Below are 15447 nucleotides of genomic sequence, written 5' to 3' on the forward strand. Positions count from 1 at the left end.
GGAAACCTCTACCGAATGGATAGAAATAGACTAACAAAACAAATATTCCTATATTTCCGGCCGGCCGCGGTGGTCTCGCGGTTAAGGCGCTCAGTCCGGAACCGCGCGACTGCTACGGTCGCAGGTTCGAATCCTACCTCGGGCATGGATGTGTGTGATATCCCTAGGTTAGTTAGGTTTAAGTAGTTCTAAGTTCTAGGGGACTGATGACCACAGAAGTTAAGTCCCATAGTGCTCAGAGCCAGAGCCTATATTTCCGGAAGAAGAAATCGACAAATAGGACGGTTTTCAGAAGGAAGGAAAGGTCTAGAAGGAAACATCAAGGAATCAGAAATAGCAGGAAGAAACCATTTTAAAAATAAAATACTAAATCTGAAAGGCTTTAAAAGCCGAAGAAATAAAAAATCGGGAACAACAAGGGCAGAAGACATGAAGAGGCTTCATGGGGAGAAAATGAGGGAATACTGGTAAAATAGGAAACAACAACAAAGGAAGAAGAGGAACAGAAATTGTTAACGTGATCCTAGTTGGTCAATAAGATTGTAAAAAAAGGAAAAAAAGGCCCTTTCAATTTAGCAACAAGCATTCGTCTTGCAGTTTTCCCAAATGAGAATCAAACAGAAAGAAAACTCATCTCCCTTTACAAAACTAAAGGAAATCGTGAATGGTCTTTCCTTCTTACTGTTGGAAACCTTGCTTCAGCCAGCAAGCTCCCAGCATCTTTAAACAGTCAATATTTAACGTTGCACCAACTCGACTGTTTCGCGGTTTCAAAGTCTTTGCGTTCTCACTACACCGAACCTGCAAAGGCAGACATAGTGTCTTCTGCGAATATTCGGAGCCACTTGTACGAAATATTTCATTGCCCGTTGAGATTCCTTTCATTTTTTTTAAAAATGATGAGTTACGCTTGCACGTGAAGCATCTTCAGATCTGTAGGTAATAGTAAAATAAGTGACCAATAAGTAATCTACACCATACAACGTTGCTATTACATTGTATGTAAAACCAAATATACTAGAATGTACGCGATTGTACCGATTACGAGAGTAACACGCCCAAGTTCTCACAAAATTTACGTGGTCGTCACATGCGCACCACCAGATAATGTAGTACCTAGGCAGCGTCCGCACTATCCATTCAGCCCGCATTACAACTGTCAACGTATGGAGGAGGAGGAGGAGATTAGTGTTTAACGTCCCGTCGACAACGAGGTCATTAGAGACGGAGCGCAAGCTCGGGGGAGGGAAGGATGGGGAAGGAAATCGGCCGTGCCCTTTCAAAGGAACCATCCCGGCATTTGCCTGAAGCGATTTAGGGAAATCACGGAAAACCTAAATCAGGATGGCCGGAGACGGGATTGAACCGTCGTCCTCCCGAATGCGAGTCCAGTGTGCTAACCACTGCGCCACCTCGCTCGGTCAACGTATGGCTGGTGCAATATTCGGAAGGATAGGGTTGACGAAAGAACGTGACGTTCTGCAGGGAACCTTTGAAACGTCGGAACTGTGTGTGAAGTAACTTAGGAAAATCATTAAAAGCTTTAATTTGGATGACCGTAAGTCATTGTTTCAAATTATGAATGAAGTATCATAATTACCCACGTGTGAGTATGAATGTAGTCTGACTCTTCATATGAATTGATAACCCTCAGATTACGAAACATCAGTATTTCCGACGTAGCGAAAGATAATGAAGCAGATAAGGATAACAGCGTCACTGATAAGCTGTGACAGGAAACGACTCCAGTCATTCAGCACAATCGCATCTGCGCTGCCACAGAGGAAGCCATGCAAAAGACTTCGTCAGAATCGACACCTTATTGCCAGCCTTCGTCAAAGGTAACACACCTTCTAATTTGCGAATTTATCTTTTATCCAATACGAAGTTGTCATTTCCAAAATATTGCAGTACAGTGGACGCAACAAAAGGGAACATAATCGAGGTGTAAGCATTTATGTGCACATCCTCGTATAGAGGGTTTCCATAGTTAAAGTTCCAGTTTCAAAGAGAACCCCTGGTCAGAATTACGTCAAATTTGAGCAGGAAATTATTGACACGGTGGGAAACGTCCGGGAAACAAATTAACGAAAATTTGACCAATAGATGACGCTGTAAGCACCAGAACATGCACACCAACACACGCTCGGCACGCGGCTCTTCCTCAGTTTGTGTCCGAGACAACCACCATGACTATCTCCGTGAAGAATCGCACTTTGCTGATAAAGCTCTTTTACAAGAACAGTGACTGTACGTCAGTAGCCCTGCAGAAGTTTCGGACACTCCAAAAATGGTTAATCAGACAGAATGGGCATGTTATAAGCGAGACGGAACAGTTCAAGTTCCTAGGCGTACGGATAGATAGTAAGCTGTTGTGGAAAGCCCATGTTCAGGATCTTGTTCAGAAACTAAATGCTGCTTTATTTACCATTAGAACAGTATCTGAAATAAGTGACACTTCAACACGAAAAGTAGTCTACTTCGCATATTTTCATACGCTTATGTCGTATGGTATTATTTTTTGGGGTAATTCTTCTGATTCAAAAAGGGTGTTTTTGGCTCAAAAACGGGCTGTTCGAGCTATATGTGGTGTAAGTTCGAGAACCTCTTATCGACCCCTATTCAAAAATCTGGGAATTCTGACATTGCCCTCACAGTATATATTTTCTTTAATGTCGTTTGTTGTTAGCAATATTAGCCTATTCCCAAGAGTTAGCAGCTTTCACTCAGTTAATACTAGGCAGAAATCAAATCTGCATGTAGAATGCAGTTCCTTGACTCTTGTGCAGAAAGGAGTGCAGTATTCTGCTGCATCCATTTTCAATAAGCTACCACAAGAACTCAAAAATCTTAGCAGTAGCCCAAACTCTTTTAAGTCGAAACTGAAGAGTTTCCTCATGGCTCACTCCTTCTATTCTGTCGAGGAGCTCCTGGAAGAGCTAAAAAATTAAGCAAATTCCAGTGTTACATTGCTGATTGTCTTCATTTAAACTTATGACTTGTCACCAGAATATGTTTTTTTTTCTATATTTCATTTTATCTGTTTCTAATATCGTGTTATAATTTCATGTATTGACTCGTTCCATGACCATGAAGATTTCTCCTTAATTTGGTCCCACGGAACAATAAATAAATAAATAAATAAATAAATAAATAAATAAATAAATAAATAAATAAATGGCTCTGAGCACTATGGGACTTAACTGCTGTGGCCATCAGTCCCCTGGAACTTAGAGATACTTAAACCTAACTAATCAAAGGACATCACACACATCCATGCCCGAGGCAGGATTCAAACCTGCTACCGTAGCAGTCGCTCTGTTCCAGACTGAAGCGCCTAAAAGCGCTCGGCCATAGCAGCCGGCCTTAACTAACAATGCCACAGCTGTTCACTACCGAACTTGTGCAGTCATGCACACTAAATAGAACGGATGGTAGTAAGGTGCAACTCAAGCCGCAGCCGACGTAATGCAATTCATCTGTCATTTGTAGCCGCCTCCATTTATGTCAAGATGCTTGCAGCGTCTGTATTGCTAAATTTTTGGTTAATTTTTCCTTCCATCGACATGTGCAGACTAAAGCGACGAATGAGAATTAGTACGAAGGCTGAGATTCGAGCCGGTGTCTCCTGCTCAACACGCAGACGCTCAAAGCACTACGCCACAGTCTGGAACCGAGCGACCGCTACGGTCGCAGGTTCGAATCCTGCCTCGGGCATGGATGTGTGTGATGTCCTTAGGTTAGTTAGGTTTAATTAGTTCTAAGTTCTAGGCGACTATGACCTCAGAAGTTAAGTCGCATAGTGCTCAGAGCCACTACGCCATCCGGGCTCGGTGACTCTCCATAACTACACTGACTGCTCTAGTAGCCTGCCTCCCCAACCCCTTTCACGCCTCAGCCCAGATTCTGGGGTTGTCGCCCAGGCTGGTGTTTCAGGGATGTTTTTCGTACCACGACTTGAGCCCACTCATTGAGTTCACCACGTAAGTGAAACAGGTTATTTATTTCTATGCACTCCTTGTTCAAATGTTGCCCTTTCTTCCACATCTTCACAGAGTATAATAACGATATTTCCTAGCATTTGCCTCTTTAGAGGGCTCCACGTATGATTTTACATACACTGGGGCACCCTACCGCGTCCCTAGATCTTATTCTCATCAAAAATGTCTGCGATTGTTTGGAACGGTTGGTAAAACGCCGCAATGAACATCCCATCAGTTTATTAGCTCTAAGGGATCTTATTAGCAATGAGTGGCTTCTGGTGTATTTGGTACACATGGAGAATCTTTTCAAGGCTAGAGGCGGATTTACACAATATTCGCGTGATAACTCCAGGAGCGACTGACTTTTTGATCGATGCGCTTCTGACGGGTAATAAAGAACTTTATACTGATACAACGAAACCGCGCACCTATGACTCGACATTAAGGACGCTATTACATTGGTGTGCAAAACGTAAGCATGAAAGTAACTTTCCCATCGTGTGTCACTCGCCAGTAACAGTTTGATGAAACTTGGACCATATGTAGAAAGAACAGCTAGCATATGATGGAGGCAGCTGAGAGAAATGTGCAATGAGACGAAGAGAAATGACACGTTTATTCTAACAAAGAGAGATTCTCAGAGGTTGGATCAAGTTTTTGGAACCATCTATACACTGATGTAAGGTATCACTAACTGCCTGATGCTCTACAGCTGTAAATATGGAAACGCTATACAGAGGGGTTGCGTACTGTGAAACGTCCCTTAGAAAAATTATGATTTGACTGTGCTGGTAAACCTCTTACGTTATTTGATTTTCAAACAGCTGAGCAAAACTGAACGTATTCAGACATTTCTCTCTTTACTTATTCTGATCATCATTAAAAAACAAAACAATGGCCCTGACCAACAATAACCTATACCTTTCATGAATCACTTACCTCACAAAAATCTTCGTTACTCGATCTATTGCAATACAGTGAGCGCCAATACTGCCAGCTAAAAAAAATATTCTAACTACTGAAGGCACTAACTACTGATAGGCATAGTGATTTTGATAGAGAACAAACAATGTATTTACCTTAATAATGTTCAAAAGTCAGCATATATATATATATATATATATATATATATATATATATATATATATATATATATGGCAACCATCTTTACAAATTTCCTTTTTCTGGCGGACACACGTCCAGATAGTCCGCTTATAGCAACCTCTCAAAACTAACTCTCTCTCTCTCTCTCTCTCTCTCTCTCTCTCCCTCTCCCTCTCCCTCTCCTTCCCACATCCACAATTGCTGGCGGCTCACCTCCAACTGCCCAACACTACACTAGCAGAATGTTCCAACAATGAGTCCAACCAGCCACAGACTGCACACAGCACAGTCAATGATTTTCATACAGAGCGTTACGTGGCGTTACCAACATAAAAAAACTAAACAGCCTACTTACATAGTAACGTTTAAAGTATAATCTTCAAATGCGAAAGGTTGTTAATTGGAATCTAATCAGGTACTTACAAAATTATTTATTTTTATATTATTATCGAATGATTTTGATCATTATTTTTATTCAGTTACTTGCTTTAAATGCATTTTTTTTGTTTCTATTCTTTTGTAACGTTATATTAATCATCGTATTAACTGTTTCAATTTCTCTCATCATTTCTTCCTGTCATTCTTTTTCCAATTGGAATCTTTGTGCTTGTGAATTTAATTATTTTAATCTATAAATGATAATATTTATACATTTGAAATAGCGGACCTGTTAGTTGAAAAACGAAAGACGAAATAATATGTTTATATTGCCTGTGAATTAGTATAAGAAATATATTTTTTTCGTTAGAAGATATAAATTATTCAAATGGAAATCGTTAAGCAAACATTAAAAAAAACATCAATTCTTATTGCACTGTGGACACAATAACGCAGATGAGGACTTAAAGGAAAGAAGGCTTTATAAGTAAAACGAAATTTCAACAACAAAAAAATACAGTAATGAATGTATTAAAATGAGAGAAAATATAAGATTATAAAATGGAAGAAATAAAATCGAAATTGATACAGAATAATAATTTAAATTACGCGAACAACTGTTACAAGTGGAAAAAGAACGAAAGAAATAAAAATAAGAGGAAATGAAAAAGTTAATGTGATGATTAGTATGCTTTCATAGAAGGAAAAGAAATAAAATATGAATTAATTAAGTGAATAAATATAATGTTGAAAATAAATTCAGAGAAGATTTAAAAATAAAAAAATTCAGATCAAGTGACGAGATTCGAACCCAAAATCTTTTTCTTGTGTACACTGCATATTAACAATCATGCTGTGCAACCATACACTTCACGATATCTACTTTTTACGTACGTAAAGTACCAGGCAAAATTCCGAAGTTTTTTTCGTCGTTTACTCACAAACAAGGGTCCAGTTTCAAAAAGTTGATCCCACCGCTTTGGACCTCTGTTTGTAAGACAGTAATTGCATGGAAGTCAACGTGATTTATTACTTTCTTCTGGACGTTAAGAAATGCAGGACATGGTTCGTAATAGGCAACGTGATGACGATCACCGCCGACAGCAGTGTGTGCTCTTCAAGTGCTCCCAAGCGGGCTACAAGTTAGATAAGGATTTCTTATAGTAGGCCGTTCCATTCTTCCACCGCTGCTGTTCAAAGTTGCTGGATGATGGTTGGTACATGTGGATGTGCTCCAATATGTCTGCCCCACGCTTCCCACACGTGCTCGATGGGATTTAAGTCGGGGCGACGGGCAGACCATTCCCCGAGTATCATCTCGTTCCAAAAGCTCCTCCACCTGAGCTGTTTGCAGCGGTCGCGCACTCTCATCTATAAAAATGGAGTGAGCGAGGAATGCACCCCTGAAAAGACGCACATGAGGAAGGAGTGCAGTCTCTAAATAACTTTGACCTGTGACTGTACCGTGTTCAAACATATGTATGTCAGTATGTCTAAGCAATATTATGCCTCCCCACACCATAACACTTGTACTACTAAAGCGACGTACCCTAAAGCGATGTTCGACAATGTTCCTGAGTCCATTATGTACCCTCATATGGCGCGAGGTGGGATCACGTAATGCATGAAGGGCCACTGTCGAACATGGTCACTTTGATGGTCAAGCCATTAAGGTGTGGGAAAACATAATGTTGCATCGGCGTACTCGCATCCAAATCTTTGAGCATAGTATACTCATGTCTAAACATTATTGTGACACTTTCGTCCCATAGTTTTGCACACCAACCTATGTTCTCCGTATATGCACTGACATACCTTAACATAAACGCTGTCTGACAGTAGGTTAATAACATGGACATTATTACACTGACGTTCAAATGAGAAGCTAGGTAATAATTACAAGAGACGTATTAATACAGCGCTTCCTATCAAAGTTAACTACACATTGTCTTAAAACTCACGCGCACATCACTTTCGTGAAGGGCGTATCGCAGAATAACAAATGGGAACTTAGAACACCATGCACTAATACGGTATCTGACCTTCGTTTGCCTGCCATGGTGCAGTAATTCGAGATGACATGGGCTCGTCAAGTTGTTGGAAGACCCCAGCAGAACTACTGAACCATGCAGCCTATAAAGCCGTCTATAATTGCGGAAATGTTGCCGGTGCAGGGTTTCGTGGACGGACTGACCCCTGGATTCTTCTTCTTAAGTTGCCAATCCTAAGATTGATTTGCAGCAGCTCTCCATTCAGTGCGATTGTCGGCCAGCCTCTTCAATTCCGTGAAACTTCCGCATCCTAGGTCCTGCATTATCTGGCTTATGTACTTTCTTCTAGGTCTGCCTCTTGCCCTTTTGCCCTCCACAAGGCCTTCCGTTATAGTGTGGAGAAGACTTTCATGTCTCAGAATGTGTCCCATCCATATATCTCTCCTCTTCTTGACCGTCTTCCAAAGAACTGGAACTTCCTCCGCTCTCTGCAGGACTTCTTCATTTGTCATCCTGGCCGTCCATGGAATTTTTAACATCCTTCGCAGACACCACATTTCGAATCCTTCAATCCTTCTTCCTTCGTCCTCTCCAAGTGTCCAGGTTTCGCTGCCGTAGAGAAGCACACTCCCAACAAAGGTCTTTATTAACCGCTTCCTTAACGACAGACTTATCATATTTGATGTGAGGAGTCCTTTCCTTTTATAGAATGCAGTCTTTGCCTGATTTATTCTACTTATTACATCTTTCCTACTACGACCATCTGATGTTATTCTGCTTCCCAAGTAGACAAAGTCTTGTATTTCTTTCAGCTTCTCTCCATTCAGCCTTATATTCGTAATTGCTTGATTATTTTGTTTGCTTGCAACTAAGATTTGTGTTTTTGACTTATTAATTTTCATGTTGTACCGTGTAGCAAGAGTGTTTTCCATTTCCTCCAACACTACTTCTAATTCTTCCTCATTTTCCGCTAGGACAGCAATGTCATCCGCAAAACGCAGCATATCAACTATTTTTCCCTGGATCCTGATTCCATTAGCTTGTCCTAACTTTTCTCTGACCTCGTCCATTGCTTTCTGTATGTACATATTAAAGAGGACAGGGGAGAGTGCACATCCCTGTCTCACACCCTGTTTAATTTTTGCTTGTTGTTGATGTTCCCCACATCTCACTATTGCCACCTCTTCTTTGTATATGTTCCATATCGTTCTCCTGTCCTTGTACTTAGCTCCAGTTTCCCTCAATATCTGGAATAGTTTTTTCCATTCAACCTTATCAAAGGCCTTTTCGAGGTCAACAAATGCTATGTAGGTGCCCTTTCCTTTTTCCATTCTTTTTTCTATTATGAGCCTTAGGGCCATAATGGCTTCTCGCGTACCTCTCCCTCTTCTAAAGCCAAACTGGTCTTCTGTGAGCATGCATTCCACGTTCCCTTCAATTCTTCTGAGGAGGATTGTCGTCAAAATTTTTGATGCATGTGATGTTAGGCTGAGGGTTCTGTATTGTGCACACGATTTTGCTGGCATTTTCTTTGGTAATGGAACAATAATACACTTTTTGAAGTCCTCAGGCAGCTCTCCAGTATCATATATTTGGCAGATTAATTTATACAATTTATCTTTTATTTCTGTTCCAGCTGCTTTGATGATTTCTGCAGGCAATGAGTCAATTCCTGGTGCTTTTCCGTGCTTAAGTGCCTGTATTGCCTGATCAAATTCAGACCTTAGTATGCTGTCTCCTAGTTCATCTTTATCTACTTCGTTCTCACTTTCAATCATGTCATCTTGTACGTTGCCTCCATATAATTTCTCTAGGTATTCCTTCCACGTAAGTGCTATATCTTCATGATTATACACCATCTTATTATCCTCTCTTATTAGGGCATTACATCTAATCCTTTGTCCTCCTGAGAAGAAGCGTTTCACTGTTTTGTATGCTAATTCAAGGTTCCCTTTCTTCAGAAGGTCTTCAACTTCTTTGCATCTGTCTTCAAGGAATCTTTCTTTTACTTGCTTCAACTTCCTGTTGATTTTGTTCCTAAGCACTCGGTATGCCGTTTTCCCTTCTTCCGTTTCATTATTTGTGAGCTTCCTTCTTTCCTCAAACATAAGTATTTTTTCATCAGTTATCCACTCCTTCCTCTTTTCAGGTTTTTGTTTCCCAATTATCTCTTCAGCTGCTTTTATTAGGCCATCTCTCATATTTTCCCAATGTTGTTCTACATTCTCTATAGGATGCTGTTGAATTAGATCCTTAGCCCTTTCTTGGAACTCCTTCTGCGTCTCACGGTTTCCAAGCTTCCCTATATCCAGTTTTCCATTTCCTATTTTCTTCCTTATGCATTTGAACTTGAGTCGGCATTCCGCAACAACCATGTTGTGATCACTCACAATATCTGGGCTTGCGTATGCTCTAGAGTCTTTTAGTTGATTTCTAAATCTATTTTTGACTAGAATGTAATCAATTTGGTATCGTTCTCTATCCCCTGGTGACTTCCAGGTGTATCTTCTACGGGGGTGATGTTGAAACCACGTGTTCGATATTATCAGTTGATTCCTGTTACAAAATTCTATAAGTCGGTCTCCTCTATCATTCCTTTTACCAAGGCCGTAGCGTCCAACAGCTGGCTGTACCTCTTTATCTCCTACTATTGCGTTCCAGTCTCCCATGATTATTAAATTTGTTTCTCCTTTGATTCCTCTCAAGGCTCCATTTAACTCTTCATATACAGCTTCAACTTCCTCATCCTCCTGGTTTGTGGTAGGCATATAGACCTGTATCACAACCGTCTCTGTAGGTTTGGTATCCAGACTGACAAGTATTATCCTTCCTCCATATTGTATATATCCCTTCACTCTCTGCCCCAATTTTCGACTCATAACTACTCCAACCCCACCTGCTCCAGGTCTATCTTCTATCGTTCCTGTGTGAATTATCCTGTACTCATCACTCCAGAAATCTCCGCAGTTAGGCCATCTCATTTCAGACACTCCTAGTATATCCAACTTCATTTTCTTCATTTCTTGCTTAAGGTTTTCGAGCTTCCCCATCTGCAGTAAGGTGCGGACGTTCCAATTCTACTATAGCTCTTTTTATTTCCTTTCTTCCTATGAACTGTTGAAACGAGATCTCTGGTAGTCCCCTCCCGGAGATCCGAATGAGGGGCTATTACTCCGGATTGCATTTTTACTAGAGCTTGTTTCATATTCATATTATGGCTGCTGATACTTGAGAAATCTAATTAGATCTTTAATGAAGTGGTTTCTCCTTGCCTTCTTAATTCTATGCCGTTGGCCATCATGTGGCTCTTCCGCCTTTAGGGACAGTTTCCCATCCCAAGGACAAGAGAGTGCCCTGCCTCTACCTGCTCATCCGCCCTCCTAGGAGGCCGTTTCGCTTGGTAGAGGGTGTCTCCTTATTCCGGGAGATACTCGGTCGCCATATCCTCGTTAGTGGTAACAGGGTGTACCGTGCAGCAATCCTTGGCTGCAACTCGTGAAGGTGAGGTTGGCATTTGTATGGAGAGGCTGTTTGAGACGCATCACATACCTTACACCCCACCCCTGGATTACGTCCCATAAATGTACAGTGAGATTCGTGTCGGGTGATGTGGGTGGTCAAATCATTCGCTCAAAGTGTCCAGAACGTTCTGACATGGCGTATTGTCATTCATAAAAATTCCATTGTCGTCTGGGAATTTGGAGTCGATTAACAGCTGCAAATGGTCTCCAAGTAGCCCAACGTAACTATTTGCAGCCGTTGATCGGTTCAGTTTCTCCAGAGGACGCAGTCCATTCCATGCAAACACAGCTCACACCTTTACGGAGCAACCCTAACCTTGCACAGTGGCTTGTTAACAACTTGAGTCAATGGCTTCCGTGGAGTCTACGCACACTTGAAGAACCCCACAAGCAGCTCTTACCAGCTGCAATCGGGACTCACCTGAGCAGGCTACAGTTTCCCAGTCGTCTATGTTTCAGTCGATACGGTCACGAGCAGAGGAGAGGCACTGCATTTGATGTTGTGCTGTTACCAAAGGCACTCGCGTCAGCCGTCTGCTGCCACAACACATGAACGCCACATTTGGACGCACTGTCCTGAAGGATACGTTCGTCGTGCGGCCAGCACTGATTCTGCTGTTATTTCACCCACTGTTGCTTGTCTATTAGCAATGAAAACTCTACGAAAATGCCGCTGCTCTCGGTCGTTAACTGGAGGGGAGAGAAGAGAGAGATAGAGAAAGAGAGAGAGAGAGAGAGAGACATTCCACTGCACCAGGACATACGGATAATTCTGACGTAAATTACATACTACAGAACTGAGAGCATTAACTAGACCAGTTTAGCACATAAGGCGTCACATACGAGGTGAATTCAAGTTCTAAGGCCTCCGATTTTTTTTCTCTGGACTGGAAAGAGATGGAAACATACGCATTGTTTTAAAATAAGGCCGTGTTCATTGTCAATACGTCCCAGAGATGGCAGCACCGTACGGCAGATGGAATTTTACCGCCAGCGGCGAGAATGAGAACTGTTTTAAATACTTAAAATGGCTACGTTTTCCTTACTTGAACAGCGTGCAATCAGTCGTTTTCTGAATTTGCGTGGTGTGAAACCAATTGAAATTCATCGACAGTTGAAGGAAACATGTGGTGATGGAGTTATGGATGTGTCGAAAGTGCGTTTGTGGGTGCGACAGTTTAATAAAGGCAGAACATCATGTAACAACAAACCGAAACAACCTCGGGCTCTTACAAGCCGGTTTGACGACATGATCGAGAAAGTGGAGAGAATTGTTTTGGGGGATCGTTGAATGACTGTTGAACAGATCGCCTCCAGAGTTGGCATTTCTGTGGGTTCTGTGCACACAATCCTGCATGACGACCTGAAAATGCGAAAAGTGTCATCCAGGTGGGTGCCACAAATGCTGACGGACGACCGCATGGCTGCCCGTGTGGCATGTTGCCAAGCAATGTTGACGCGCAACGACGGCACGAATGGGACTTTCTTTTCGTCCGTTGTGACAATGGACGAGACGTGGATGCCATTTTTCAATCCAGAAGCAAAGCGCCAGTCAGCTGAATGGAAGTACACAGATTCACCGCCACCAAAAAAATTTCGGGTAACAGCCAGTGCTGAAAAAATGATGGTGTCCATGTTCTGGGATAGCGAGGGCGTAATCCTTACCCGTTGCATTCCAAAGGGCACTACGGTAACAGGTGCATCCTACGAAAATGTTTTGAAGAACAAATTCCTTCCTGCACTGCAACAAAAACGTCCGGGAAGGGCTGCGCGTGTGCTGTTCCACCAAGACAACGCACCCGCACATCGAGCTAACGTTACGCAAGAGTTTCTTCGTGATAACAACTTTGAAGTGATTCCTCATGCTCCCTACTCACCTGGCCTGGCCCTTAGTGACTTTTGGCTTTTTCCAACAATGAAAGACACTCTCCGTGGCCGCACATTCACCAGCCGTGCTGCTATTGCCTCAGCGATTTTCCAGTGGTCAAAACAGACTCCTAAAGAAGCCTTCGCCGCTGCCATGGAATCATGGCGTCAGCGTTGTGAAAAATGTGTACGTCTGCAGGGCGATTACATCGAGAACTAACGCCAGTTTCATCGATTTCGGGTGAGTAGCTAATTATAAAAAAAATCGGAGGCCTTAGAACTTGAATGCACCTCGTATATCAGCAGTGGCTGACGTGTTGCCATCGCAGCTGCACCGAGTGCAGCAATCAGCCAATGAAAGCAAGTGCTGGATTCTCTGGGACTCTCCACAGTAGCACAGATTAGACACTGATGTGGATCCCCATTTTTGAAGATTTGCCATGTATCTTGTCGTTCCTGTACGCTGTGTGTTAAGGCATTTTTAGAGTTATCAGATTTCGTGATGGCTAGGGCGCTAGTTTTCTGATGGCTCCATCCAGCGATGGGCTTTTGAAGTACAAGCTAAGTTTTTTCTTCGCTGTCCTCGGTTGCTCGTAGGAAACGAATTCTTCATAACAGTTTTTGAGTATCCGGTCGAATGTGAACAAATGTCAGATAGAAACGAAGTAATATGGTGGTTCTTGTTACTAATAAGAGTTTATCTTTACAATTGGGACTCGGTGTTTCAGGTAGCGAACTTCAATCTCTGTAAAACCGGCACTTAGTTTTCTCATTGAACTGTGCAGTTCTCTCCGTCTTGGCTGCTCATTCTCCCTCCTCCCCTCAAATACGGGCTTGATGAAAAGAGTCGTTGTCTATGAGAAGCAAGGGTATACCAGCCCCATTACGACAGGGTTTAGTAAAGAATTGCTGTGATTACCTAAGTCTTTAAATACTTTTCAGAAATGGTTCGCTGAATATATTTATAACTGTGCTGTGTGCCTGGGAGTTCCTGCTGTGTCAGAAGTCTAAAGTGCTTAACACAAGGAGAAGCTAACCCTTAATCACGCAGGTAAAGAAAATATATATTCTAGACGAGATCCAAGTATGTGTAAATTTGAAAATCAATGATCAAACTCATGCACAAAATAGAAATTTCCTTCGTAATTTTAGCCACATTCTGCATATAGCTAACAAAAATCGCTGTAAATATTCTATTCGTAGCTTTTACAGTGAAAAGCAGGATTATTTGTATCGTGTATACTCTGGGTTGAAATTTTAAATTTTTCAATCCGTAGTCAAACTTTACAGTCCCATACATTTAAATAATTTCGTGTGTATACTCATTTTATTAGTTCTTATTTCCGTATAGGCATAAATATACGTGGATAATCTCTCCAATAGAAAGGCGAAAGTCCCGTGTTCGAGTCTCGGTCCGGCACACTGTTTTAATCTGTCAGGAAGTTTCAATCTCTCCAATAGTTAGACAATCCTCAAAATTATTCTTTAGTCGACGTCATATCATTGCCCATCTTTTCCCGCTGTAAGAGCGCCGAGCAATTATCAAAGCATCGCTGGCCGTTGTGGCAGAGCGGTTCTAGGCGCTTCAGTCTGGAACCGCGCGACCGCTACGGTCGCAGGTTCGAATCCTGCCTCGGGCATGGCTGTGTGTGATGTCCTTAGGTTACTTAGGTTTAAGCAGTTCTAAGTTCTAAGGGAACGGATGACCTCAGATGTCAAGTCCCATAGTGCTCAGAGCCATTTGAACCATCAAAGCATCACGAATGGTGTAACTTTAAAATAACTATGAACGCTAGTGTATCGTGTGTTTTCACTACCGTTTTCATGTGTTTATCACCTTGTTCTGCACATCTCTCCTTGCATTATGTTACATTCACATTACTGTGTTTCCGTTTCGTGGCAGTAATATAACGTGCTTTTTATAGAGTTTAACAGTCGAAATTGGTTTTTCAAGCCGAATTAACTGTGTAACTAAGAGAAGGTCTTAATAAATACACTGTAAATGGCAAAACGTGATCTTGATTCTAGAAATTCACTGTTGTACGGACTAAGAACAGCATTAGGGACTTAATCTCCCATCGATAATGAGGTTATCAGAGATACAACACAATGGGGATCGGGTAGGGATGGAGAGTCATTTCGACCGTGGAATTTAAGGAAGAAAACTACCAACGCTTCCAGTGAGTACCTTTAAGGTACCACAGAAAAGCGAAAGCTTGACGAGTGCTAATCTCGAATGCATTTTCAATTAATTAATTAGTGCGTCACGGCGTTCATGCTACTGAGTGCTATTGACAAGGGATTTCAGATGGATTCCGTATTCCTGGATTTCCGGAAGGCTTTTGACACTGTACCACACAAGCGGCTCGTAGTAAAATTGCGTGCTTATGGAATATCGTCTCAGTTATGTGACTGGATTTGCAATTTCCTGTCAGAGAGGTCACAGTTCGTAGTAACTAACGGAAAGTCATCAATTAAAACAGAAGTGATTTCAGGCGTTCCGCAAGGTTGTGTTATATGCCCTTTACTGTTCCTTATCTTTATAAACGATTTGGGAGACAATCTGAGCAGCCGTCTTCGGTTGTTTGGAGATGACGCTGTCGT

At 41.9% G+C, this 15447-nt stretch overlaps 1 protein-coding gene across 1 annotated transcript in view; it reads left to right on the forward strand.

Moving 5' to 3' along the window:
* The first annotated feature begins 1762 nt into the window (after window positions 1–1762).
* The window catches only part of LOC126235751 (serpin B6-like), a 104569-nt gene continuing 90884 nt past the window's right edge, over window positions 1763–15447 (forward strand). Inside the window, exon 1 of the mRNA XM_049944542.1 lies at window positions 1763–1841. Within this exon, the coding sequence (XP_049800499.1) occupies window positions 1791–1841 (51 nt within the window). The 5' untranslated portion in view covers window positions 1763–1790. The remainder of the gene's footprint in view (window positions 1842–15447) is intronic.

This window comes from Schistocerca nitens, chromosome 2, assembly GCF_023898315.1.
Source record: "Schistocerca nitens isolate TAMUIC-IGC-003100 chromosome 2, iqSchNite1.1, whole genome shotgun sequence".
In the NCBI taxonomy this organism is placed as follows: Eukaryota; Metazoa; Arthropoda; class Insecta; order Orthoptera; family Acrididae; genus Schistocerca; species Schistocerca nitens.